This window comes from Bufo gargarizans, chromosome 1, assembly GCF_014858855.1.
Source record: "Bufo gargarizans isolate SCDJY-AF-19 chromosome 1, ASM1485885v1, whole genome shotgun sequence".
NCBI classification, from domain to species: Eukaryota; Metazoa; Chordata; class Amphibia; order Anura; family Bufonidae; genus Bufo; species Bufo gargarizans.
This window is the reverse complement of record NC_058080.1, coordinates 503,042,199-503,070,126: the sequence shown is the minus strand read 5'-3', so window position 1 is coordinate 503,070,126 and position 27,928 is coordinate 503,042,199. Positions and strand designations below refer to the sequence as shown.

Here is a 27,928-nt window from a genome sequence, read left to right as displayed (position 1 = left end):
ATGACGTACAATGCTGACAACACAAAGCAGAGCAAAATGGGTAAGAACTAGACAAACTATGCAGTACTAAAACGGGAGACAGAGGGTGGTCAGAATAGAAGCCGAGGTCAGAACAAGACAGGCTACAGTACCAAAACATGAGACATAGAGTGGTCAAAAGAAAAGCCAGGGTCAGGAACACTGGAAGCAATGGCAATACAGGAACAAGGGAACCAGCTAGAGCCAACAAAAAATATCACTGGCACTGGTATGTATACACAGGGGAGTTTAAATAGAGCTCCTAGTCCCTAGAACAGAACTTGATTGGTCCAGTGGCCTGGCACTCCAATAGGCCAGAAATTAAACAAAACAAAAGTTAACTGGGCAGATGGACTGCCATTCAGTCCACTGCGTATCTCCCCCAGTGCACAAACACTACTGGCAAAAACAGCAAAGCCCTAGTTGCTAAGACCAGTCACAGAGGGCATGACAAGGTAGCGTGTCTCTCCTGGCGCGGCCAAAGCTGAGTATTGGGCCACTGCAGCCCGGGCAGGTAAGTTCATTACACCTTGGTCACTGGGCCGATCTACTTCCTGGTCCTGCAAGAATCAGAAGCATCAACCACAGACATGTGCATGTGTTTTTATGTGCCACTTTAGGATCATAGGGAATGTAGGCTCCTAGATCAAACAGTTTAGGAAATTATAAGAAATTCTACAAAGCTTGCTTTGCTTACCTCCTACTAAATAATAGAATCAATGATTGGAGGGGATATATGATATTACAATTCAGTTCACAAAGTATATCATCATGCAGCACTCAATATCCCCATCAAGTATATTATTAGATCTTCCAGTGTCAACCCCTTCAGTACTGGCCAGTAGTGTTGGGCGCGAATATTCGAATAGCGAATATCGGCACTTTGAGAATTCACGAATATTAGAATATAGTGATATATATTCATAATTTCGGGTATTCTAGATTTTCTTTTTTATTAGTAACCTCCCTTCTTGCTTGTGGGCCAATGAGAAGGCTGCAATGTCTTTGTCTGAGCTTAGCAACATCCCTAGCAACCAATAGGAAAGTTACCTACCCCTTACTATATAAGAACCTCCCCAGCAGCCCTTGTATGCAGTATTTTGCAGATCTATAGAGAGACAGCAGTGTTATTGCTGTGCTCTCTGCTTTCCTGTGTCATTACATTAGATAGTTAGTTAGGCTACTTTCACATTAGCGTTCAGGGCTCCGCTTGTGAGTTCTGTTTGAAGGCTCTCACAAGTGGCCTCGAACGTTCAGCCCTAATGCATTCTGAGTGGATGCGGATCCGCTCAGAATGCATCAGTCTGGCACCGTCTGTCCTCCGCTCCGTTCAGCAGGCTGACAACTGATCGCTGCTTGCAGCGTTCGGGTGTCCGCCTGGCCATGCGGAGGCAAACGGATCCGTCCAGAGTTACAATGGAAGTCAATGGGGGCGGATCCGTTCGAAGGTGACACAATATGGTGCATTTTTCAAACGGATCCGTCTTTTTAAGTGAAATATAATGCAAACGGTTCCGTCTGAACGGATACCATCGTTTGCATTATAGGAGCGGATCCGTCTGTACAAATACCAGACGGATCCGCTCCGAACACAAGTGTGAAAGTAGCCTAAGTTAGCTTATACCGTATATATAATACAGATAGTTAGTGGGAGATAGTCAGTGTAGGTTAGATAGTGATATAGTGTAGGTTCTGCTGTCCATACATAAATGCTACATACATAGTGCTGTATGTTACCTACATACATACATAGTGCTGTGATGTCACAAGTTCACAACAATACTTAGTGAACCAATCACTAATAAGTAGTCAGACCTGTTAAAATGTGAAGTTGCAAGTATTGCGCCAAAATATTTGCATCATTAGTGTCGATTTTGCAATTGCGAATATATTGGAGCACTCTATCTGCATATGAAGCTATTCGAATGTTCTGCCATGGCAACCATTTTCTCCAGTCTCAGGAAACTTCTAGCAGCTTGAAAAATGTAGCTATTATGACCCACTCCTGTATTTTGCGCATATTATGCGAATGTTGCATTGCCGATTTTTCGCGATCAAGAAAATAATCTCGAATTCACGAATATATGACGAATATTCTAGCAAATATTCGCTAAATATTGCGAATTCGAATATTGCCCCTGCCGCTCATCACTACTGGCCAGCAATTACCTTTCCAATGTTGCTGTGGTCTGCTGCAAGCCCATATCAAGATACCCAAGAAATTGCTAGAAGCAGAGAAAACCACTACTAAACCTTTTATCCTGATATATCCTAATATTGATGCTGGGACTAATTTAGTTGTATATAATTGTATATATAGAAGGAACAACTTAATGTAGTTTTTTTATTTTTAATCTTCTGGGAATGTGGCATTTTTGTCTCCAGAGGTTTTACAGAAATACTCCAGATAAATTCTAGTGTCTTTAGTCAGCGGAGAGGTTGTCTCCAGAGGTTCTGCAGAACATTCAAATACGCCAGATAAATTCTACTATCTCTATTCAGAAGAGATGTTGCGCGCATGAACATCTTAAGTGTCTTGTGTGCATGTATTCTCTACAGCCATCCACCTGGTGAAAGCAAGGTAGTAGACTTCATGATGATTTCCATTAATAACTTGATGTTGATTTGTACATTTTTACATTCTGCATACAATTTATACTTTTAGAAATTAGATTACAGTTACCTTAAAGGGGTTGTCCAGGGATCCATCCTTTGTAAAAGGTGCAGCCAGCCTGTCTCCCATACTGAAAGGATCATTTTTATCTGCTCCATGCTGTGCTGGTCAGCAGTGACTTGTATCATGAGTAAACATCATCGATTAAGTCAGCAGTTGGCTGCAGAGGATCAGGTGACCATGCCCATCCTAGGGAGTAAGAAAGATGGAGAGGTGGGAGCCAGTGCGGACGTTCAGAGTAGTGTTGAGCGCGAATATTCGAATAGCAAATTTTAATCGCGAATATCAGCACTTTGAGAATTCGCAAATATTTAGAATATAGTGCTATATATTCGTAATGACGAATATTCGTATTTTTTTTTCCATTTGAACACATGATTCCTCCCTGCTTCTTGCTTGTGGGCCAATGAGGCAATTGGCCCACATCAAGAAGTAGAGAGGAATCATGTGTCACTTCAGATGGAAAAAAATTAAAAATATTCGAAAAAAAAAATATGTAGCACTATATTCTATAGTGCTCTATATTTGTTTTTGACCCACGCCTGTATTGAGCGTGCAATATTCGCATATTACGCGATCATTACCTTGACGATTTTTGCGTTAAAAAAAGTTGAATCTAACAAATATATGAATTTGCGAATATTCTACAAAATATTTGCGAAATATCACAAATTCGAATATGACCCCTGCCGCTCATTACTAATTCTGAGCAGCACGCAACAGGTAAGTATGATCCTTTCATTAGGAGAGGCAGGCTGCTGTTACCTGTTTGAAATTATGTACAATCCCTTTAAATATGCCTGTCAGCCTTATGTCTAGTGTTAAGTATTCCCGGACAACCCCGTTAAGTATGCCTGTCGGCATTAAGCTGACAGGCATTGTGTGTAATAGAAGTCATCAAGAGATGTTGAATTCTGCTAGTGGGGCTAAAAAATAAAAATAAAATAAATTGTTTAAAAAGATTGGGAAACAAAAATAATGTTCCATTGAAGTACTAATCCTGTTTATCACGTTATTTAAACTGCATGGTAAATGTCATGAAAATAACTTGCTGTTTTTCATTCATCTGGCCTCCCAAAAAATAGGATAGTCAGTTGACTCATCCCACAAATTACAATCTATCACAATGCCCAGTCTACTGAAAAGTTTAAAAGTTATGGGTTAACCCCTTCAGGACCCTGCTACCATTTTTCACCTTAAGGACCAGGCAAATCTGACTTGTGTCACTTTATGTGGTGATAACTTTAAAACGCTTTTACTTATCCAAGCCATTCTGAGACAGTTTTCTCGTGACATACAATATGTGAGAAAATGAAATTTAGAAAATTGCTAATTTTTCTAAATTTTTGGTAAATGTGGTACAATACTTTCTGACAGTGGTAAATTTGAGTCAAAATATTTCATTTTTACTTATAAAAAATACCACATTTACCCAATTTTTTTTTAAATTAGCTTTTTAAATTTCAATTTCTCTGCTTTTAAAACAGATACCTCCTAAAATAGTTATTACTTTACATTTACCATATGTCTACTTCATGTTTGGATCATTTTGTAAATTACATTTTCTTTTTTTGGGACGTTAAAAGGCTTATAAGTTTAGAAGCAAATCTTGAAATTTTTCAGAAAATTTCCAAAACTCACTTTTTAAGGACCAGTTTAGGTCTGAAGTCACTTTGTGAGGCTTACATAATGGAAACCCCCCATAAATGGCCCCATTTTAGAAACTACACCCCTCAAGGTATTCAAGCTATTTATTTAAGTTTTACACAATAACAGCATTTTTTTAACAAAAAAAATCATGTTTTAGTGTCTCTATATTCTGAGTGCTGTAGTCTTATTTTTATTTTTTATGCGATTGTCTTAGGTAGGGTATTATTTTTTTGTGAGATGAGGTGACGGTTTGATTGGTACTATTTTGGGGTATATATGACTTTTTGATCGCTTGGTATTACATTTTTGTGATGAAAGGTGACAGAAAATAGTTTTTTTGGCACAGTTTTTATTTTTTTAGGGTGTTCACCTAAGGGGTTAGGTCATGTGATATTTTTATAGAGATGGTAGTTACGGACGCGGAAATACCTAATATGTATACTTTTTTACTTTTATTTCACTTTAACACAATAAAAGCATTTTAGAAAAAAAACATGTTTTTGTGTCTCAATTTTCTGAAAACCATTTTTAAATTTTTTGGGCGATTGTCTCATGTAGGGGCTAATTTTTAGTGGGATGAGGTGACTGTTTGATTGGTACCATTTTTGGGTACATACAACTTTTTTGATCACTTTTAATACCTTTTTTGGGAAGTGAGGTGGGCAAATTTTAATTCCATCATAGTTATATTTTTTTGTGGCGTTCACCGTGCGGGGAAAGTAGCATGACCCTTTCATAGATCAGGTCATTACAGACACGATGATATCAAACATGTGTATTTTTTTTATCAATTATTAATGTGCAGCTATAAGAAGAAATTAGATTATTTTTTGTTGACTTTTTTTCACTTTTTTTTTTTTTTACCCAGACACACTTGGTTCTTGAAGAACCAGTGGGTCTGATGCCTCTATAATAAACTGCAGTACACTATATAGTGTACTGCAGTGTATTGTGACTTCACACCTAGCCTGATCAGGCTCCTGCCTTTGCCTGATCAGGCTTTATACCATGGCAAGCCGGAAGCCTCTGAAGGAAACCCGATGGTAACTATCGGGGCGCTGCCACAGCAGCGCAGCGGCCCGATGGGGAAGGGAGGGAGCTCCCTCCCGCTGTGAACCCGTCAAGCATCAGGTCGCTGCAACGGCACAGCAGCGGCCCGATGGGAGAGGGATGGAGCTCCCTCCCTGTTAACCCTTTCCATACAGTGGTCCCTATGGACCACGGCATGGAAGGGGTTAAACGGCTAACATCTGTGCCAACACTGATGTCGGCCGTTTCAAGCAGAGTGTCAGCTGTATGCTGACACTCTGTTAACCACTTCGGCCATCCTGAAAATGGGGGAAGGGGGGGCGGGGAATCGCACGCACACTCGGCCATCCTGAAATGGGACTTATAAGGAGCTGCGGGGAGGGGGGGTAGTAATAAAATAACATGATATATATCTATCTACATATTTAACAAGGTTCTTCTGATACCAGAGACTCCTGGTAAAAAAAAACTCTATCAGCATGGGGCAGAGTACTGTTTGGGTGGCTAAGATGCCATAGATGCAGCTCAAGAATTTCTAGTTCTCATTTAAGAGACCCTGTATGAAGACTTATTTTCAGGGATTGCTCATGAATGCAAATTAGCTGGTATTAGGACTGAACAAAAAAATCTGTCAACTATTCACAGCCATGTGCGTGTCTCTCATGCTAGTAACATATGTTCAACCTGTGTCCAGTAAGTAAGTGGAGTGCATGTGGCACGTGTCTGTGTGAATGGTGCATTTGCAGCACGTGTCCAGAATGAATGATGTATGTGGCATGAATACTGAGTTTGAAGGCCACAAGTATGATATGTATCCAGCATGTGAACAGTGCATTTGAAAGGTGTCTGTCACGAGTGATGATTGTGTGTCATATATTTTTGAGTGTGAAGGGCATGTGTTTAGCATGGTATAATATATATTCATAGGGACACATAGCAAAATGAGATGGGTCACAAACAGCAGCATACGTAGCACAATTCAAGGTATAGATAATAGTAGTGCTAGATAGCCGAAAGCCACTGTCTAGTTATTTCCAAAATTTTACAGTGTTCTTGCTCCTGAGTGTGCCCTCCGAACCTCTGGGCACAAAAGCAGCTGCTATTGCTGCTACAGCTATAGCTACACCCATAAATATGCCAATCTGCAAAAAAAAAAGTCATGGATAACACATCCACATGCCGTGCATTGATCTATTGCATAATTTATAAACAAGTCCTATACATAATTTATAAACAAGTCCACAGTGTGCTGTCCGCATCTGCACTTCCGTTCCGCAAAGAATAGAACATGTCCTATTCTTGTCAGCAGACACGGACAAGGAAATGCTTTTTATATTTAAAGTGCCGGCCATGTTCAGGTCCACAAAATGCAGAACGCACATGGCCGGTGTCCGTGTTTTGCGGACCGCAAAACACTTGCGGACGTGTGAATGGAGCCTTAAATATAGACGCAACCCGGTTTTAGAAAACATGAACATTAGAAAAAAAAAATATGTTATACTTATTAAACTTTCCTTGGTGGTTTAATGAAGTTGGGGTTTAAGGTCATCCAGCCCTTTGCAGGCATTGCACTGGAGCCTTCCATCACTAGCTCCCTATCATTATTGCTAATGTATGTCTAGTGCCGATAGACAATTTTTATTTTGCTCAGCCAGTGCCAGTCTACTCACAAATGTGTCCAGTGCTCATCCAGCACCAGCCCACATGTCAAAATTACAGATAACAGCTTGATACATCTATGCATGTCTAGAGCTAATTCACATGCCAGAGCAAAGGTTCATTGGATCATTGAGACCAAAATTATCAATGTGCAAACCTCACCCATGGATGCCTCTGATGGTTGCATAGAAGCAGGTGACATTAATGTGATTAATGGCTGCCTTGCATAAAGTTCACCTGTCATTGTTGCTGATGCTTGCTTAGTGCCAGCTCATTCATCAATGTTCCCACAACATGCCCAGAGTCAGTACATTCAAAAGTTCCTGTTGTATGTCCAATGCCAACTCACCTGCCAATCATTCATCCATCAATTCAACCCTCCACAGCTCACGAGTCCTTGTATGTTCGGCTGATATTCTCCCACCTGCCCAATACACCTCATGCATTTCTTGCGCAGTGACAGGCCTGGAGGATGGATAGATACTGTAGATATAGATAAACAGCAGCCTACAGTGGGACAGGATTGTCCACTGACAGGCTCTCCCACACCCAATTCAAACTTCACTTCAGTGACTGAACCTGCCAAATACAGGCCACAGACCAGGGCCCGGCCCGCACCCCCTCTACACCAATGCCCGCTTACAATTCCTAATGACAGAGATGAACACGGCCAGACGCTGCATGCTTTTCCTTTTTGACATGACCGAAATCTTTCCTAGTAGCCGAGCTGACCAGACCTGGACAGGGTCTACAACTACTGCACTGTGGAGGAGGTTGGAGCTGTGTTTTATTACCGATATAATACAGCGATGGAATGAAAAAGAACCAGGCTCAGGGGAACAGCAAGAAATCCCACAGCCAGGAATGTCTGGCACTGCTGGTCCACTGCGGACTATAAGACGCAAGCACTTTTTAGCAAGATTTATTCTTATAATCTGAAAAACATGGTACTTTTTTTGTGGGTTTATTGGCAGTGAAGGGAAAGTGACCCAAACGTATTTCTTATGCAGGGGTCCAAGGCTGCCAGTGTCCACCCCTGCTTGATGACCTGGGTCATATTCCCTTTTTACCCACCATCTTATTTGATGGCAATGATAACAGTAAAAGCAAAAGCGCTTTCTAACAAGTTGATATTGCTTACTATAAATCCTTTCACCAAGTATTATTTTATTTTTCCACAACCCTCTTTTTCTTTCTGCAGGTACTTGTGGCTTGTTACTACACTCATGTTCCCATTACATCATGCAATTTGCCAACAAAACCAGTGGAAATGATTTTACCATTCTTGGCCTGTTAGATTCTGCAGAAGCAAATATTCCTCTGTTTGTTGTCTTCCTGTTTATATTTCTTGTGACAATTACTGGAAATGTCATCATTTTGACTGTTGTGACAATGGACCAGTCTCTTCAAACACCCATGTATGTTTTGCTTTCTAATCTATCATTTCTAGAAATATGGTACACAATGACGATAGTACCAAAACTTCTAGGTAACCTGTTGATGAAGAGTAATAGTATCTCTTATTCTGGATGCATAACCCAACTTTTTTTCTTTGTTACATTTGGGGCCACTGAATGTTATTTGCTTTTAGTCATGGCTTATGATCGGTACATGGCAATCTGTAAACCACTTTATTATTCCAGCCTGATGAACCCAAGTACATGTCTGCAACTAATTTCCAGTTCCTGGGTAACTGGTGTTCTCACAGGGTTGATCCCTGCTCTCTTTATCTCCCATTTAGACTTTTGTGACTCTCGACATGTAAATCACTTCTTTTGTGACATTCCACCTCTTTTGCAGCTGTCCTGTGGTGACATCTACCTTGCAGAAATTTCTATTTTTATCTTGTCTTTTTCTGTGTTGCTATCCTGTTTATTGCTTACTTTAGTGTCCTACTTCTTTATAGTCGTCTCCATATTACAAATTAAGTCTAACAGTAGTAGGAGGAGAACATTTTCTACATGTGGAGCTCACCTTGCTGTTGTACTGATCTACTATGGTACTATGATATTTATGTATGTCCGTCCTCACTCCAGCTACTCCTCAAACTTGAATAAGTTTATTTCAGTTTTCTACACAGTTGTAACTCCGGGTCTAAATCCTATCATCTATACTCTGAGAAACAAAGAGTTTAAAATATCTGCTAAAAAGATTGCACAGAGAATGTTACCATCAGGCTTTAATAGAGAAACATTTTCAATACAGAAAAATGTAAGTAGTATTTTTTAAAACAAGTTACTGAGCCAAAACATACAAGAATTGTATCTGGATAACAATTTAGGAAATTCAGTAAACTGACATTTATTCAATTTTTGTCAGGGTAATTTTGTAAATTGCAAGTTAACCACTTCTAGACCAGGCCATTTAACCCCTTCTTGAAGGCACCTAATTTTGCGTCACGTTATGTGGCGATAACTTTGGAATGCTTTTACTTATCCAAGCCATTCTGAGATAGTTTTTTTGTGTGACACATTGTACATCATGTTAATGGTAAATGTGAGTTAATATGTTTTACTTTTATTTATAAAAAAATTCCAAAATTTACAGAAATTTTTTAAAAATTCCCTATTTTCTAAATTTGAATCTCTCTGCTTTTAAGATCAGATAGTAATACCTCATAAAATAGTTATTAATTAACATTTACAATATGTCTACTTTATGTTTGCATCAATTTGGTCATGTTATTTTTTTAGAATGCTAGAAGGGTTAGAATTTAAGAAGCAAAATCAGTTTTTTTAAGGACTAATTCAGTTCTGAAGTCACTTTGAGGAGCTTACATAATAGAAACCACACATAGACTACCCCATTTTAGAAATTGCACCCCTCAAACTATTCAAAATTGATTTTTGAACTGTTAACCCTTTAGGTATTCCGCAAGAATGAAAGCAAAATGGAGGTATAATTTCACGTTTGTTTTTTGCAGATTTTCCATCCATTTTTTCCTGTAACACATCAAGGGTTAGCAACAAAACAAACCTCATGTATTACTCTGATACTGCAGTTTACAGAAATACCCCGCATGTCTTTGTAAACTGCTGTATGGGCACATGGTAGCACCCAGAAGCCAATGGTTTTTGGAGGGCAGATTTTGGTGGAATGGTCTTTGGGTGTCATGTTGCATTTGAAGAGACCCTGAGGTACCCCTTCAATGAAAACCCCCAAAAAGTGACCACATTTTAGAAACTACACCACCCAAGGAATTTTTAAGGGATGTAGTGATTACTTTGACCCAACAGGTATTTCATATAAATTATAGCTGTGAAAATGAAAAATTATTTTTTTTTACATGAAAATGGTGCTTTAGGCCCCTAATTTCTTTTTTTTACAAGGGATAACAGGAGAATATTATCCCACAATTTCTTACCCATTTTCTCCTGAATACACTTTGCCAAAGTAGAAGTCTGAGGGCTTGCCTTTTGCAGGACAAACTGTAATTTTTTTTTTTTTGTTGAGCTATATCTTTATAAATTTTTATGGCAATGGTCTTGAGTGGCAGCTCGTTTTTTTGCAGGATGAGGTGACATTTTCATTTTTTTTTTACAGCGTTCACTTAGTAGGATAGAGCATATGATATTTGTATACAGCATGTCACTACAAATGCGGTGATATCAAATATGTCTATTTTTTTATTTTTTTACAATTTTAATATTACTTAATTGGGGAAAAGGGCACTTTTCACATGTGAATCTTTAATTTATTTTTAATTTTATAAAACACTTTTTTATTTTTTTATTTTACACTTTGTGTCCCACAAAAGGTCATACACGACCTCTGGAGGACATTTCACATTTTTATACTGCTGATTTAATAGCAGCCTCAGTTAAGTTACAGGGGGAAAACATCCCCCAGAGAGGCTGTACATCGCTATACAATGCTGTGCAGCCTCAATTCAGGGCTGATTAAAGCCTCAGGAAGACCCTGCAGCTCCTGTAGTCTCCTGGACCCAGTGGTCATATGTCTGCTGGGGCCAGAACAGGAAGCAGTGTATTGCTTTCTTAGCTGTATACACAGCGCTTGTTCAGCGCTGTGTATACTGTGGTCCAGAAGGCAGGGACACAGAGGAATGGTCCCTGCCTTCTCTATGGGGTGCCCTCCTGTTACTCACGGTTTAGCAGTGCAGTGAAGGGGAGAACAGCACTGGATTCTCCGGGGCACACTCGGTTGCAGGGGACATCGGCCAGGTGGTGAATGGTTGTTGAGTGCCTGGACGGCTGGGTCCCTGGTTTGAATAATGTTGTGACGCCAGCACCTTTATGGTGCAAGAGGTTGAGGGTAATAGTGGTGTGGAGTTGGAAGAATGAGGCAGGTTTAAATCCAATGGTAAACTTTACTTTAACCGGGTGCTTGGTAACAGTTTACATCCAGCAATAAAACAGTCTCTGATACACATGCAAGTAGAATGTGATAAATCCTAGTAACAGGCTGTGCTGATGATACCGTGTCAGGCTAGAGTGGTTAAGTTATGTACTCACTGGGAAACAGCTCTTGGCCTTGCCTCAGTCTTAGTTGAGGTAGTCCCAATCTTGATCTTCTACACAAGTGACATGACAGAATCCTTATCTGTCTTTAAAATAACAGTGATCCCAAATTACAAAGGCGCCTAGAGCCTAGAACAATGGCTTTGTCCTTCCTTTGTCTTGATCCACTAAATATCAGAAATCCACTTGTTGCTCTTGAAGAATAAAGGTAGATTTCCCTCCGCCTGTCTTCCTGGCTTAGATCCTAAGGTATATAATGGCTTCTCTGGGTCGTGAAGCTCCAGAGAGCTGGGAGGAGAGGGAACCTCTCCTTCCCCCTGTAGCTCCTCACTCAATCTCCTTAGATAGAACCCACAATCTCCCCTAACTAGGCCTGACCTACACTATTTATACTGTGGTGGTACCCCCATCTAGTGGTGGATGTATTTAATGCACCTGACAGCCTGGTAAATAGGAATATCACAGGATAACATAATACAGCATGATATACAGATGATAACAAAAAGCTTTTGCAGTTCCCACATAAGCTAGTGGGACGCTGCACCAGCACCCCCACTGATGAACTGTTTGAAGAGACCACGGCCCCGTGATATCACATTCATCTGTCGCCTAGGTACAACTCAATCACATTTAAGTGAATGGGTCTGGGCTGCAATCCCAAGAACAGACACAAATCACATCAAATGGACGGCACTGTGCTTGGTAAGCTGTGAAAAGGCTGTGGTGCTCAAACAGCTGATTAGTGGCAGTGCCAGGTTTCAAACCCCCACGGATATGATATTAATGACCTATCCTGAAGATAGGTAGTCTATATTAAACACCTGGACAACCTCTTTAAAATGTTATCTTTGAATTATGTTGTATATAATTTATTTAAATTTATACCCTACTATAATGGCAATGCAATTATTACTTACAATATTGCCCAAAGAATATTGTTGCCACTAGAGAACAGTCAATTTTTCAAAAATTTGATTCACCAGGTTCACCAAATTTTTTAGAAAAAATTTGGTTTGATCCAAATATATTCGCAGCAAATTTCGTTAAAAGAAGCTGCAGAGAGCCTTTACAGTGGTGTAGAACACTGTGCCTTGCGGTAACACGCATAGGGAGTCTGCTGTGGTAGTGAAATAATACTGTGAGTCTGGATGACATGCAGATGACAGGCGTCGCTCTTAGAATCACTGCACACTTCACTTATTTGGGCAGTCACGGGGCAAAAACTGACCAAATAACTTAAGTATGAACTCAGCCTTACAGGTCGATGTGGGCGCCAAGAAGAAGCGGGCTCCTTTTACACCGTCTTCAGCTTATTCCACATGTCTACAGAACCTGTTCTATTAAACGCTTATACAATTAGAGCCCCCCGACAGAGTGGAGAGGGTGTCAGCAGAAAGTTTGTGTTGACGTTACTGATTATTTTGCCCTTCCTCTGATGCTTCAAAACAATAGCCCCCAAAAAATGGATCCTGTCTGTCGAGCATCCGACTTCACTTGGTCAACATTTGGTCAATAATCAGTGTTGCTAATGCCAAAAAAAACAGGGGTGGATCCAAAACAGAGATGACACGTGAATGGAATATTTGCATGTCTTCTGTGTTTTGTACACACTTATTTAAAATAAGCCTGAGGGCTCATGCCCACAAATGTGTGCTGGACATTGCCATATTGTGGCCCGCATACGGCGGGTCCGCAAAACATGGGCACCGGCCGTGTGCAACCCGGATCACGGATTGAGGACCCGTTCACTTGAAGCCCATGGAAGCACTACGGAGTGCTTCCGTGGGTTTACTGTACGTGCCTCCGCGCCGCAAAAAAAGTTGTGAATGCACTACTTTTTTGCGGTGCGGACAGATCTCTGACCCATTCAAGTTGAATGGGTCTGGATCTGTCTGCAGACACCGTGCGGATGTTGCCGTGCATTGGGGACCACAAATTGCGGTCCCCAATGCACGGAACAGCCAGCACACGGTCATGTGCTTGAGCACTAAGCATGTGCAGATCTCATAGCCGCTGTAACAGAATGGTAAGAAGCGGTATAACATGTAGTAAGCACTGCAGGGATCATGTCTAAGACATGTAAGACGTCTGGGGGTCCCTGAACATTGTGGACAAGGTCCGAGAGAGTCGTCCATGTGCTCAATACTGGATGTTATTGATGGCCAGCTCCGTGATGAACCCCAGCACTTGGATTAGGTAGTCCTTACTGAGGAACTTCACTTTTCCTTCACAATGCGCTGATGCCACAGATGCCATCACCTTGACGAGCTGGGTTGCCGATAAGTGGATTCTAAAGGTCTAAAGAAATGCAAGTAAAGACATTGGAATAAATTGTCCACTTCCTCCAACGTGACCTTGTCCTTTGATTTATGAATATCATTCCATAAAGTCTTGAAGTCCTCTATGTGGATAGCATAAGAAATGTCCATGCGAGGTATGATGGGCACAGAGAAAACAAGCTCTGTGGCCGACACTGATCCAGACACGTCATACCCAGTCCATTATCGCTGCTAGCCACATAAGGTCCTGAGAACTGATCACTAGCTTACCGAAACAACAGTCAAAGTTTTTGGGGAACCACATCCCTACGATAGCCGTGAGCGCCTCTGAGTCGTTATGCAGGAAGACCGGGAGTGAAGTAAATGTCTCTGGTAACACCTCAAATAGATCGTCCTCTGTGTACGTCCCGCAGAAGCAACCTGTCCACACAATCCGTTCCTCTGTGTTTGACTTGGTGAGTGGAGGCTTGGATGAAATTTGCATGAGCAGAGCCAGTGGATATCTGTCCTTTCCTTTGAGTCCAGGAAAACAGGAAAATTTGGATTTTAGGTTCAGTTCTGAGCCCACTTCAATGGCAAGACCCTTCGGCTTCTCGGCAGCTATGTGGGCAGACAGTTGCTTGAAATACTCTTTCAGTTTGGTGTATGAGAAATTTTATATTGGTGTCACGCTGTACAGAGTCCATTGTTTTTGAAGGAGTAAAGCAGCTTATGTCGGATCAAGACTTTCCTCCAAGGAGGTGCACTGCGGGATTTTTCTTTTAGACAAGCTTCGCAATGCAGACCATCGGCATGCAGAGGTCAAGTTTCCGGGAGGATAGCTCGAGCTGTGAAAATGACTGCTCCTTTATGCCGATGACCTACTTCTGGAGGTTAACACCCCATTGATAGGTGTTTGCATATCTTTTCGATAAATGATGTTTCCGTTCACTGACTGTAAACAAAGATCCTGACAGACAAATGTATCAAACTCTGTCGCCATCTTTCTAGGTGCCACGTCTCTAGTCCCCTGACCAGCCAGATTTACCAGCATCTGTTCCAGGACATGAAGCAGTGGAATGACGTTGTCCATCCCGTAGTCCTGGCAACTGACAAATAACGTGGCCTCCTCAAAGGGCCTGAGCAAACGGCAGGTGTCACGCATGAGCTGCCACTGGCTGACATCGAAGTTACACAGGGGAGTACTCCTGTCCGCTTGGATCATCAAGAAATTGTTTCTAGCCTTTAAGAAATTGTCTCTAGCCTTTCTCAATTCTTATAGTCGGTCCAACATATGTAGGGTGGAATTCCAACGGGTGGAAACGTTGCATATCAGCCTATGTTGGGGGAATGCCGTTCTTCCGCTGCAGCTCAAGGAGGGTGTGCTTTGCGATGTAAAAGTGGCTGAAGTGCATGCAAAGTTTCCTGCCCATTTTTAGGATGTGTTGCAGATGGGTGGAAGACTTCAGGAACCGCTTTACAACCAGATTGAACACGTGTGCTATGCAGGGCGCCTGGCTCAGCCCTCCTTGATGCAGCACCAACACCATGTTCTTCCCATTGTCGGTCACCGTGTTTCCGGTTTTCAGTTGTCGAAAAGAAAGTCAGCATTCGATTCATACTCCGGACCGCTCACACCAGCGTGCCGACCAATCAGGACACAGTGCTCCACATTGCCAGCAGTCTCAGCCACAAGCTGCAGCCAGCAGTCTCAGCCACAGACACCAGTCAGTGCCAGCAGTCTCATCCACAAGCTGTAGCCAGCAATCTCAGCCACAGCCACAAGCCACAGCCAGCAGTCTGAGCCAAAGCCAACACTCAGTGCCAGCAGTCTCAGCCCCAAGCTGCAGCCAGCAGTCTGAGCCACAGCCACAAGTCTCAGCCAGCAGTCAGTGCCAGCATTCTCAGCTACAGCCAGCACTCAGTGCCAGCAGTCTCAGCCACAAGCTGCAGCCAGCAGTCTCTGCCACAGCCACCAGTCAGTGCCAGCAGTCTCAGCCACCAGCCAAAGTCAGCAGTCTCAGCCACAGCCAGCACTCAGTTCCAGCAGTCTCCGCCACAAGCCACAGTCAACAATCTCAGCCCCAGCCACCAGTCTTGGCCACCAGCCACAGCCACCAGTCTCAGCCCCAGCCACCAGTCTCAGCCACAGCCACCAGTCAGTGCCAGCAGTCTCAGCCACAGCCGCCAGTCTCAGCCACCAGCCACAGCCACCAGTCTACGCCACCAGCCACAGCCACCAGTCTCAGCCACCAGTCAGTGTGGTCAAGTTCCCTTGCCATTTAATATAGACTGTTCCTACTAATGTTTATGCACTACTGTTCTAGCGCCCGTTATTGTAACAGGTTTAATGTCTAGTAGTATATAATGTCTTAGTGACACTGACATACATAGCTGTGGGAAAGCGCATGTTTGATGGTGTTTAAGAGCACACTTTTCGACGCATCGGCGCGTCATCTTGCGAGACGCGAGATTTCCTGTGAACGCGCGCTCACAGGAGCGCGCGTTCACAGGATCGGAAGGTAAACGAGTTGATCTACAGCCTGCCAGCGGAGATCATTCGCTGGCAGGCTGTAGATGCGATTTTTTTAACCCTTGAAAGGTATATCAGACGCTGTTTTGTTAACAGCGTCTGATATACCTGCTACCTGGTCCTCTGGTGGTCCCTTTTGCTTGGATTGACCACCAGAGGACACAGGCAGCTCTGTAAGTAGCACCAAGCACCACACTACACTACACCCCCCCTGTCACTTATTAACCCCTGATCACCCCATATAGACTCCCTGATCACCCCTGTCATTGATCACCCCCCTGTAAGGCTCCATTCAGACGTCCATATGTGCTTTGCGGATCCGCGGATCCACGGATCCGTGGATCCGCAAAACACGGACACCGCAGATCTGCAAAAACACGAACACCGGCAATGTGCTTTCCGCATTTTGCGGATCCGCACATTGCCAGAACTATATAGAAAATGCCTTTTCTTGTCCGCAATGTTCTATAGGCTCTACAAAAACCGCAGTGTTCACCCGATCAGGCCTGATCTTGTGCGCACACTTGCGTTCAGTCCGCCCCACCGCAGTGACAGAATATTTTTTTCTGATCACTGCAAAAACACCGTAAAATCGCTGCGGCGCTATAAAGATCACTTTTGAGGGGCATGGCGAGTTCATAGAAGATTTTTTTTTTTGGCACAAGTTAGCGGAAATTGATTTTAATTTTTTTTCTTACAAAGTCTCATATTTCACTAACTTGTGACAAAAAATAAAATCTCACTTGAACTCACCATACCCCTCACGGAATCCAAGTGCGTAAAATTTTTAGACATTTATATTCCAGACTTCTTCTCACGCTTTAGATCGGGTCTAATTTTTTGCGGGATGAGGTGACGATCTGATTGGTACTATTTTGGGGGGCATCACCTTTTTGATCACTTGCTGTTGCAATTTTTGTGATGTAATGTGACAAAAATAGCTTTTTTTACACAGTTTTTTATGGTGTTTATCAGAATTGGACCCCACTAATCATATAGTTACGCCCTATGGTGTGGAGAGGATAACTTGAAAACCTGGACAACCCCTTTAAATCCTCCACCACTACACCCCCAGTATCTCTTTACATGGCAGCAGTGATGCCTGTAAATACGGAATATCATCACTACCACCATGTAAATCATACGTGTCAATACTGGAGAATGTGCCGCACTGTGCAGAATTTTTCAGTCATAAGTCCAACCCCCTTTGCAGGTCATAGCCTTTAATAAAGCCCAAGCAAAGGTCCTAGAGGAGCAACGTGAGCAAAGGGCACAAACGGAGGGTCAATAACTGAAACAGAGGCATTAGGGTCACCTGAGCCAGGGTAATAGTGGGGATCTTGGAGCAGGGGTAACTGGATAAGACGCAATATTAGCCGTGCATTTAGAGTGGGGGCATCTGGAGCTGGGTCATTTATGGGGGTGCACCTAACGCAGAGGCATTAGGGTCGCCTAATGCAGGGTAATAGTGGTGATCCTGAAGCAGAGGTATTAGGGGGGGGCAACTGGAGAATGGGGGCATTGTGGGGCATCTGGAGCTGTGGCACTATTGGCGGTGCACCTAAAGCAGATCCCCTATTTCCCCCTTACAGTCTCCTACAGCTCACTACTGTCACACACCTGAGAAATCAGCACAGCACCGCAGATGAGTCCTTCTCTCCAGCAACCACAGTTTTCTGACAGCAGGAGGATGGCCAGACATGGTAAGCTTAGAAGATACTGCGGGGCCTCCTGGACAATTTACACCAGTAGGAGGCTGCATCACTGTGCAATACTGCCACCTAGTTAGAGAAATAATTACTCCTCCGTCTTATCTCAGGGCGCAGGAGGCTGGGGGCCTACCGAGGAATCCCCTGCCTCCCCGGTGGGCCAGTCCGAGACGGGCAGCAACTGCACCACCAGCATCTTGGCCAGGTGGAAATTAATCTTGTGCATCATTGGATTGCTGCATATGTAGAGTTGTTTCCTGGCCACGCATTCCATTATTTATGGCTGGCAATGGAGTGGAGGAAAAGAAGTCTAAGCGGGAGAGGCAGAAAGGGATGATGATGATCTGAAAGACATTGTACTGCCCATGAATGAGGCCTGGCTGCTGCAAGGGGGACCAGAGAAGGAGGGAACTCCCATTGCGGTAGCTGGCTGCCACCTTTGCTTGCCCATGGGATAGGGTGATGCCATTTTATGTGGTTCAATAGAGCTGTTGTGTCCACGTTTGTGTTTGCCTGCCCACATCTTATTTGGTTCTTGCACAGATTGCACAGGGCAATGCTTCTGTCTTTTGGGCACCATGAAGAAAAACTGTTAGACTGGAGATACTCCTGCAGAGCTCGGCTTAGCTCGGGCACGTTTTGGGCCTAAGCCACCCACAGTGTTAATGGCATCACCAGATCCCAAAGCAGACATGGCCCTGGCTGTTATTTGGGAGGTACAGCACCTCTGCTCTATTGCTCCCGTCATTGCCCTCCTCCTATGAGGATGCCTCCTTCTCAGCACTCTAGCTGGCTCCCAGGTCTTGTCCAGCACACAATCATCATTTGAGTCATCATCCTCCCGGCTGCTTCTATCAGACTGTGGGATATCATGGTAGGTTCTTTGGCCCCCCTCCTCTGCTCTGCGTTTGCCTAAACTGTCACTGCTCCCAACGCCAATGATGCAGCTATGGGTGCCACTACTATCACCAGAAAAACAGTTATGACTGGAGTCTGCAGTAGTGATGGCCAGTTCGCAGTGTTCGCCGCGAGCCGCTCTGAAACACATGTGGTCACCGGGAGCTTCAGAGCAGCTCGCGGCGCAGGCACAGGTAAGGACTTACTTCTGCATCGCCGGGCTTGGCAATAAAGATGGCAGCTCGCATGTGTTCGTCGGCGAACACTGCGAACTGGCCATCACTAGTCTGCAGCCTCCTCCTCAATCTCCTCTTCAGGGTAGTACAAATGCTGACTGCTCTCACACAAATGGTCAACAGGGAGACTCTCTTGGCTATCTGCCGCAGGGCGTGTTGGAATTTTCTTGCCAAGTCTTACGAAAAAGAAGGGTGCTCCACTACGAAGGTGTAGTGAACACTGAGAGGATTCCATTAAACGCCTTCTCTGGGGCTGCAAGGAGGAGGAGCAGGAGGACTGCTCTGACCACTGGCTCTAAAGCACATTGTCAGACTCCCAAGTCACCTCCACATCATCTTATTTGCAACTGAGAGGAGGAGTGAGCCATTCAAGCCTCATCCTCTTTCTCCTCAACGATAATGTTGTGCCTTTCCAAAGCCATCAAGAACAACTGTGGCCTACTACTTCTGGCCGGATAGCTGGTGCTGCTACTACCCATATTCTGCCTCTGGGTCTTTCATTTGAAACCCTTCCATAGCCCTGACTTTTTTGGGCCTCACAGATAATGTTGTGCGCTATCCTGTGTATTGGTATAGTAATCACGTATATGCTGGTTTGAAAATATTCAACAACCCCCAAAAAATATTTGAACCGTGTGGAGATAGAATTAGAAATAAATGGAAACATGTGTTTGAGGCCTAACTTCTACTATCATGTTATCATTCACTACTCTGTGTATTGGTGTACTAATCATACTATGTACTATGCTGGTTTAAGTGAATTGAAAAACACTTCTTTTTTTTTTTTTGCCGTGTGGAGAAAGAAGAAAACGGAAATGGATGATTGACATTTAACGCTTGATATTAAATTGAACAACCCTGTCAGGTGAACACCATAAAAAAATAAACTGAAAATGGTGCCAAAGTAGCCATTATTGAATCACCTTGCATCACAAAAAGTGTAATATTGGGCAATCATAAAATCATATGTACCCCAAATTGGTACCGATAAAAACATGAATTCTTCCTGCAAAATAAAAGCATACGCACAAGACAATAGCTACAAAAAATATATATATGGCAATCAGAAAATGGCAACACAAAAACATGATTTTATTTTTCAAACATGATTTTATTGTGTAAAACTGAAACAAATAAGAAAATAGACACACTACTCACAAAAAGGGATATTTGGCTTGTGGGTGAAATTTCAGGATGAACCTTAAATGCACACCTTTAAAGGTGAGCTTTATGTGACCTTCTCTAAACAATTGAATGCACATGTCCAACTATTCAATGTTCCTGTACTTTTTGCACAAGTTGCTGTTCTCAAACAAAGAGCTTAAAGGCAAAACTCACAACCAGTGATTGATCGATCAATTGCTCAATAGATTTCCTGGTTCATTAGAATTGGTATTTGAAAAGTCCTCTTCATCATGCTGTTCACATTTTGGCATCACAAGACTGTTGTGCATTTTCATAAGTATACAATATTATCTAATGACATTATAACCAAAATGAAAGTTCATCTCATTGCCTTTAAGAATAAAATCAGCCTGAACCAAAGTTCTATTATGTGGCTGAAGAGGCCAAGATGAGTTCATGGCAAGTTCAGTTTATATAAAAATAATTGTGAACATGAACGGACATTGTATTTAAAAGTTATTGCTAAAGATATGGGTTTATCTATGGGGAGTAAACTAGCTTCCTCAGACATTTCTGTCTGAAGGGAACAAGGTTGTTTCATGGATAAGCCATGTCGTGATAAGGATTCATATCCTTGAGGCACACCTACTGTATGAGGTTCAATTTAAATATTCATAATTATATTATATATATCTCTGTATGGTATATTTAGTTTACAGCATATTTTAACCAATAATCCATTCAATGTGTTGTCTATGTGTAACAATGTATCGATTTATATATATGTTATACCATGTATATATCATTTAGAATATATTCTATAGGAAGTACAGAGACATTGAAGTAAGTTTCTTCTTTTTTTTTTATCAAATCTTTATTTAGATTTTCTTTCATCATAATGACAGTAGCGTACAAACAGGTGTACTTTGAAAACAGAAAAAAATTGAACAACATAACATTACATCCATGATCTGGTACAGAGATAGGCATATAGACATGCATAAGAACACCAATAGCAGTGACAGCGGTTTCCAATGAGTGATACTACTGGGTTAACGAGATGGCTAAGACATCTAAGGAAATCCGGCAATACTGACAGTTGCTTTTTACCCCAACTAATCACTTCTAAGCAGATAAGCATACACTTTTTAATTAGTTTTAAAACAACAGACTCAAGGTTCCCTAGTCGTATGGGCACACATTAAGTTTCTATTAATTGGATTTCTGAGAAGAGTTAACATATATTTAAAAAAGATAGGAGAAGACAGCCAACTCCAACAAGTCCAGGATATAGGTAATTAAAAGTGTCAGGAAAAGACCTTCCTCAATTATGTATGTATATTAAAAATAGTTAAGAAGGTCATGTTAACGTATTATTAGATATTTAGTTTTAATTTTTATGGTTGTGATATTCATCTGCAGTACCACAGTGCCATCTGGAGGCAGATGGACAATATTATATTATTTCATTATTTGTTTTATGCCATATTAGGAGTTAATATGACATTATGGTGTTAGTAGCATGAGAATACATCCACCTTACCTGATTGGAAATCCCTAATCTAAAGGGGATGATTCTTAGATAAGGGGAGGAATAATTACTCGTGTGCAAGCAGCAAGAGAGATCCATAGATCCATATATCCATCCATCCATTCATTCAATCAAGACCAAAAGAAAAACTCAAAAAGAAAAACTTTACCAGAAGAAACTTGGATTATTTTTTGGATTACTAGGAAAGTTCTTCAGAACTGGTCCCATCTGAACTCTGTCTACCTTTGACCCGCTAACGTATATTTGTGTTTACTGCTCGTGATATTAATAAGATATTTATCTTGGTATATAGCCAAGAGTTCCCATACTGTGGGAATATATAGTGTTGGGCGCCTCCATAATGCTGATTATTCTCTTAGCAAAGATGCATATTGTTAATGGAAGATCTGACATTATTTGAAAAGAGGACTAAAAGCCCTTGGAAAGTTATTTTCCATAGTCTGATTGCGGAGCTGAACATTTTATCATATTAATATCATATATTTTTGATTAGTCATAGGAAAACAGAGTCAAGGAATAACAGTTATTTTCCTGTATAATCCGTGTTTTATTGTTATAGCCTGTTTGATAAACAGAAGATCCTAAGTTTCTCTTGATATATGAATCTGTTTGTTAAAAGTATGACACTGATTGTCATAAATCACTAAGTCACACTGTGCTGGTGAGATAGGGGTGTGTTAGCACCACCGTGTGATACATTTTGGGTATTATTTTGTAACTTCATCATTTGTTTTGCAATTGTATTGATTTTATATTCTTTGTTTTTATAATAAACGATTAGATATTTTTGCATATACAATTGTCCCTTTGTTTCACTGCTTGCACAAATCAAATTAAGATACTTGATAAAAAGAACTTAGAGGCGTGTTTATGTCCCCCCGAAGGATCATATAATTTTTTTGGTACATATTATTTTTTCTAGCTCCCCTCTTTTATATGAAGATTTTTTTAATATAGAAAATATATGACAAGACCAAGACGACAACTAACAATTGATCAACAGTACCTCGCCATTCCGCAGCTTCAAGCAGGTGGCTGCTGAGCTTAGAGTGTCATCAGTAGGTTCCAACAGAGATACAGAGAGACTGGAAGAGTCAAAGAAAGGCACAAAAGTGGACATCCTTTGGCCTCATCCCACACTGATAACCACTACATTGTGAACAATGCGGAATCGGATGGTTAATGCCACACAACTCCAGGCACATTTAAGGGGGGTGAGACCATTCAAAACAATTTTCATCTGCGAGGTCTGTGTGCTAGACGACCTGCAAGGGTACTTACCCAAGACGTCAACTTCTTGCATATGCAAGGGAGCATTTACACTAGATGAGGGATCAGTGGGCCTCAGTGCTGTTCACTGATGAAATCTGATTCACGCTGAGCAGAAATGATGGCCGCATACAATGGAAACATCCAGGAGAGCGCTATTCATCAGCTTCTGTTTTCACCAGATGAGCCTTTGGTGGTGGGGGTTTTACAGTATGGGCAGATGTGTCTAGTCAATACAGAATTGCCCTACACTTTGTGAATGATACAGTGACAAGCCCATACTACTTGAGTAACATCATTAATCCAGTCATTGTGCCTCTGCATGAACAACACAGGCCTAATTTCATCTTAATCGACGACAATGCACCAGCTGATCGAGGTCGCATCATTAGGAAACAGCTGCTGTAGACTAGGGTACCTCAAATGGAGTGGCCTGCACTTTCTCTGAATGCCATTGAAAACCTATGCGATCAACTGAGTCAATGTGTAGAGGCTCATATATCTCTGTACCCCAGAACCTCAATGACCTGAGGGCGACCCTTCAAGAACAGTGGGATGCCATTAAACAGCAGACGATAAGTCAATATGTGAACAGCATGAAGCGTTGTTTGTCAAGCTGTAATTGATGCTCAAGTCCACATGACAAATTTTTGAGACATTGACATTTTTGTGGGGGGTATGCCCACCAGAGTTGTTGGGTTTTGTTTCCATAAATTGTTTGAGATGAGGAAATCACCATTGCATGCTTCTAATAAATGCCCTACTTTCATGATATAATATCACTGTAGCATGAACTTTTTATGTTTTCCATAAATTTCACCCAAGAGCCAAATATCCCTAACTTTTTGTGGTGCAGTGTTTGAGTAGTGTATTTGGTATAGCTGAATCCCTAATGACTGGCTCTATAAAAAAAATATTATGTTACAGTGGCATGCAAACGTTTGTGCACCCCTGGTCAAAATTACTGTTACTGTGAACAGTTAAGTAAGTTGAAGATGAAATGATCTCCAAAAGGCATAAAGCTATAGATGACACATTCCCTTTGTTACTTAAGCAAAAACATTTTTTTATTTTAAACTATTTCATTTTCAAAATAACAAAAAGGAAAAGGGCACCCTGTATGGTTAGTACCTATTAGAACTCCCTTTGGCTAGTATCACAGCTTGTAAACACTATTTGTAGCCAGTCTTTCAATTCTTGTTTTTTACCCATTCTTGCTTGCAAAAGTCTTCCAGATCTGTGAGATTCCTGGTCCATTTTGCATGCACTGCTCTTGTGAGATCTATCCATGGATTTTCAATGATGTTCAGATCAGGGGACTGTGAGGGCCACGGTACAACCTTCAGCTTGTGCCTTTTGAGGTAGTTTGTTGTGGATTGTGAGGTGTGTTTAGAATCAATATCAATTTCAAGAAGCCATCCTCTTTTCAACTTGACAGTTGGTGTTGTTTGCTTCCAGAATTGGCTGTAATTTCATTGAACCCCTCCTTCCCTCTACCCATGCCATTGGCTGCAACACAACCCCAAAGTATAATTGATCCACCCTCATGCTTAATGGTTGGAGAGGTGTTATTTTCATAAAATTCTGTGCCTTTTTTTCTCCAAATAGGTAGCCCCAAAATTCTCACGTTAGATCGTCTCGACCTTTCTTCCAGATCAACAACTTTTTTTTGTAGATTATTATAATCCGTTTTCAAAATGGCATTTTCAGATTTCAAAGCCTTTACTTCATATTCCAGAGAGCCAACGGACTTTTCTATGACAGTAACTCTGTCTCGTATCTTAGTGAGATCGTCTCTTATAATAAACACATCCGACTGGACAACTCCCAACTTCCCATGCAATATCTTGGATCACCTTTGCATTGTTTTTTACCGTGGCTAAGATCTCTTCCAGTGGAGAGCCGTCCACCAAGGGAATATAACCTTCCTCCGTCCCTCTCCACATCTCCATCATGAGAGTGGTGATCTGCTCCCTCATCCGGTCTAGATCCACAGATATATATTTTTTTTAGATTACATCCTGCTACCCTTTTAATGCAGTTCTTGTGTTTACACTTGGCGATTTCAGAAACGGATCAATTTTTGCAAACTCCGCAGGTCTCCGTCCTGTTCTTGACGATGATGAATCTGTTGAGCGCCTATTTTGCTTGGGGCTCATTTTATTTTAATTTTTTTCTTCTTTCCCCTTTCCTTCCCTTCTTTTCTTTTTTTCTTCTCCTTCCTTTTCCCTTCTCCTTTCTTTCTTTTTTTTTTTTTTTTCCTTAATTTTCCCTTCTTTTCCTTCTCCCTTCCATCCTCTTTTCTTTTTTTTTCTTTTCTTTTTCTTTCTTCCTTCCTTTCCTTTCCTTTTTTTCCTTTCTCTTTTTCTGTTCTTTCTCTTTCCTCCTCTTTTCTTTTTTCCCCTTCTGCTTTCTTTTTTTTTCCTTTTCCTCTTCTCTCTCCCCTTTATAATGTTTTCCTCCCCTAATCTCGTCTTCCTTTTCTTTAGCCTCTCCTTCCCTCCCTGTTCTTATATTAATGTCTTTAATCAATTAATCAATATAAAAAAGAAAAAAACACCCAGGGAAGGGAAGTAAAACCAGAGGCTAAAAGGAAAAACAAAAGTCCAATACAGATAGATCTCACAGATTAGAGGAATCTTGCAAGGGAAAGGGAGACTTCAGGGTTTTGTCCCAAGTTATTTCCAAAGACCGGGAGCAGAGGGGGGGAAGAAACATTCACAGAGAGGCCGCAAGCAGGCAATCTTTCAGGGCATACCAGTACACCTCCATTTAGTCCAGGACACAGGAATGCAGCAACAACCAGGGGGCAGATAGCAGAGTGTCTCAGATGATCTCACAGCCGCTCTCCACACATAACTACAAAAGAAGAAAAGAAGCCACAGCGTACAAAGCGCCACGAGAGGAAGGACCGCCTGGAAGAGGAAAGGAAAGCAGCAGCAGGGAGGAGCGAAGCAGAGGCAGGAGAAGCACGCAAGAACACATGGCAGCTGCTCCCCCTCGCAACATCAACCCGCCACAGGACCGTCAGCACAGGCAGTGCAGATCCCAGCGTCTGGGAGATGAGGACCCAGCTAAGGAGCACAGGCTGGGCATCAAAGCAGTGGAGGAATCACAGGAGGCAGGTCAGGAACAGGAGGAGGGCGTGATGTCACATCCTCACGTCATCATGTCCTCCTCCAGAACCGTTCATTGTGGGCAAAGAGTTCTATTTTAACCTCATTGGTCCACAGGACTTAGTTCCAAAATGCAACAGGCTTGTTTAGATGTTCTTTTGCAAACTTCTGATGCTGAATTTTGGGACAAGAACCCAGGAGAGGTTTGCTTCCATGAAGACCATGTTTGTGCAGGTGTTGCTGTACAGTAGAACAATGTACCACAACTCCAGAGTCTGCTAAATCTTCCTGAAAGTCTTTTTCAATTAAGCGGGGATCTGATTTGCCTTTCTAGCAATCCTATGAGCAGCTGTCTCTGAAAACTTTCTTTGTATTCCAGACCTTCTCTTGACCTCCACTGTTCCTGGTAACTGCCATTTCTTTCAAACTGGGGAAATGACAACTAGAAAATGCTTTGCTATCTTCTTATAGCCTTCTCCTGCTTTGTAGGCCTCAACCATTTTTATTTTCAGAGTGTTAGGCACCTGTTTAGAACCCATAGCTGCTGTTTTTTGGGACAAGGTTAGAGGAGTCTGGGTATTTATAAAGCTTTGACATTTGCCTCACCTGGTCTTTCCTAATGATGATTATGAGTAAGCCTTAACACTAACAGCAGGAGCATTGCTAGGGTCTCAAAAGATCCGGACCAAGCCCCAATAAATATGGCCTAGTTCTATAAGTCGCCGTATTTTGCTGTACTTGCTATACAGTAGCACATACCTGTCACATCCAGTGCCTCCAGGTGATGTCTCCTCTGATGTAGATCTTCTCTGTCATCATCTTCTCCATTTGGTCTGTACAACTTCTTTCAGCTGTGCCTTGTCTTTGCAGAATGTGACACAGAAATCTTAGCTTCATCATATTTCTATCATGATCCCCCAACCTGGAGTCCCAACAGTGTTATCCTGCTGCTTGCTGTACTCCACAATAGCCCTAAATACTATCCTGAAGAAAAATTAGTGCCCCCATAGTATTAGTGCTCCTCATAGTCCCACCAATAGTAATCCCCTTTCTAGAATGCCCTCATTAGTAATACTGCCCCCTACAGTGCCTCCCCAAGAGTGCCCCCATTAGTAGAAGAGCCCTCCAGTATTAATAATACCCTCACAGAGCCACCAGTAGAAATAAGCAGTGGCTAGCGTGGGTTTGCCAGCACCAGGGGCAAGTCAAGTATTGCACCCCCCAACTTGTGGCCATGCCCCTTTTTACAGATAATGTAGTAGATATCACTTGCAGTCATACATAAAACCACAAATAACACAGTGAATTCAGAACACGTACAGTGTGGCCTGTGAAGTCTGGGGCCAGGAAGCTGCAGGGTGGGGCAAATTCTATATTCATCCTCCCATCACTACAGAAAATACAGGGTACATAGCCCCATGCATCTTACATCCAGTGATGTCTCCTTTCATGTAGATGTTCTCTTTCTTCATTTTCACCTTTCAGACCACCATTTTTCAGCCATTTCTCGTCTCTGCAGTTTGATAAATAAAATCTTAGTTTACTACTAGGGATGAGCGAACTCGAACTGTATAGTTCGGGTTCGTACCGAATTTTGGGGTGTCCGTGACACGGACCCGAACCCGGACATTTTCGTAAAAGTCCGGGTTCGGGTTCGGTGTTCGTCGCTTTCTTGGCGCTTTTGTGACGCTTTCTTGGCGCTTTTTGAAAGGCTGCAAAGCAGCC

General features: G+C 42.1%; 1 protein-coding gene across 1 annotated transcript; it reads left to right on the top strand.

Moving 5' to 3' along the window:
- On the top strand, positions 1-25,044 carry LOC122928352 (olfactory receptor 11L1-like). Its single transcript, XM_044281114.1, has 3 exons — positions 1-40; positions 8,232-9,241; positions 24,826-25,044. Exons 1-3 carry the CDS (start codon positions 1-3, stop codon positions 25,042-25,044), a joined length of 1,269 nt encoding a protein of 422 aa, XP_044137049.1.
- Positions 25,045-27,928: the final 2,884 nt, after the last annotated feature.

Bases quoted from the DNA above. Each gene is read 5' to 3' on its own strand.
- LOC122928352 (XM_044281114.1), top strand. From the start codon at position 1: ATGACGTACAATGCTGACAACACAAAGCAGAGCAAAATGG. The intron at 41-8,231 runs GTAAGAACTAGA...TTCTTTCTGCAG, and splicing joins CACAAAGCAGAGCAAAATGG to GTACTTGTGGCTTGTTACTA. The intron at 9,242-24,825 runs GTAAGTAGTATT...TTCATATTCCAG, and splicing joins CATTTTCAATACAGAAAAAT to AGAGCCAACGGACTTTTCTA.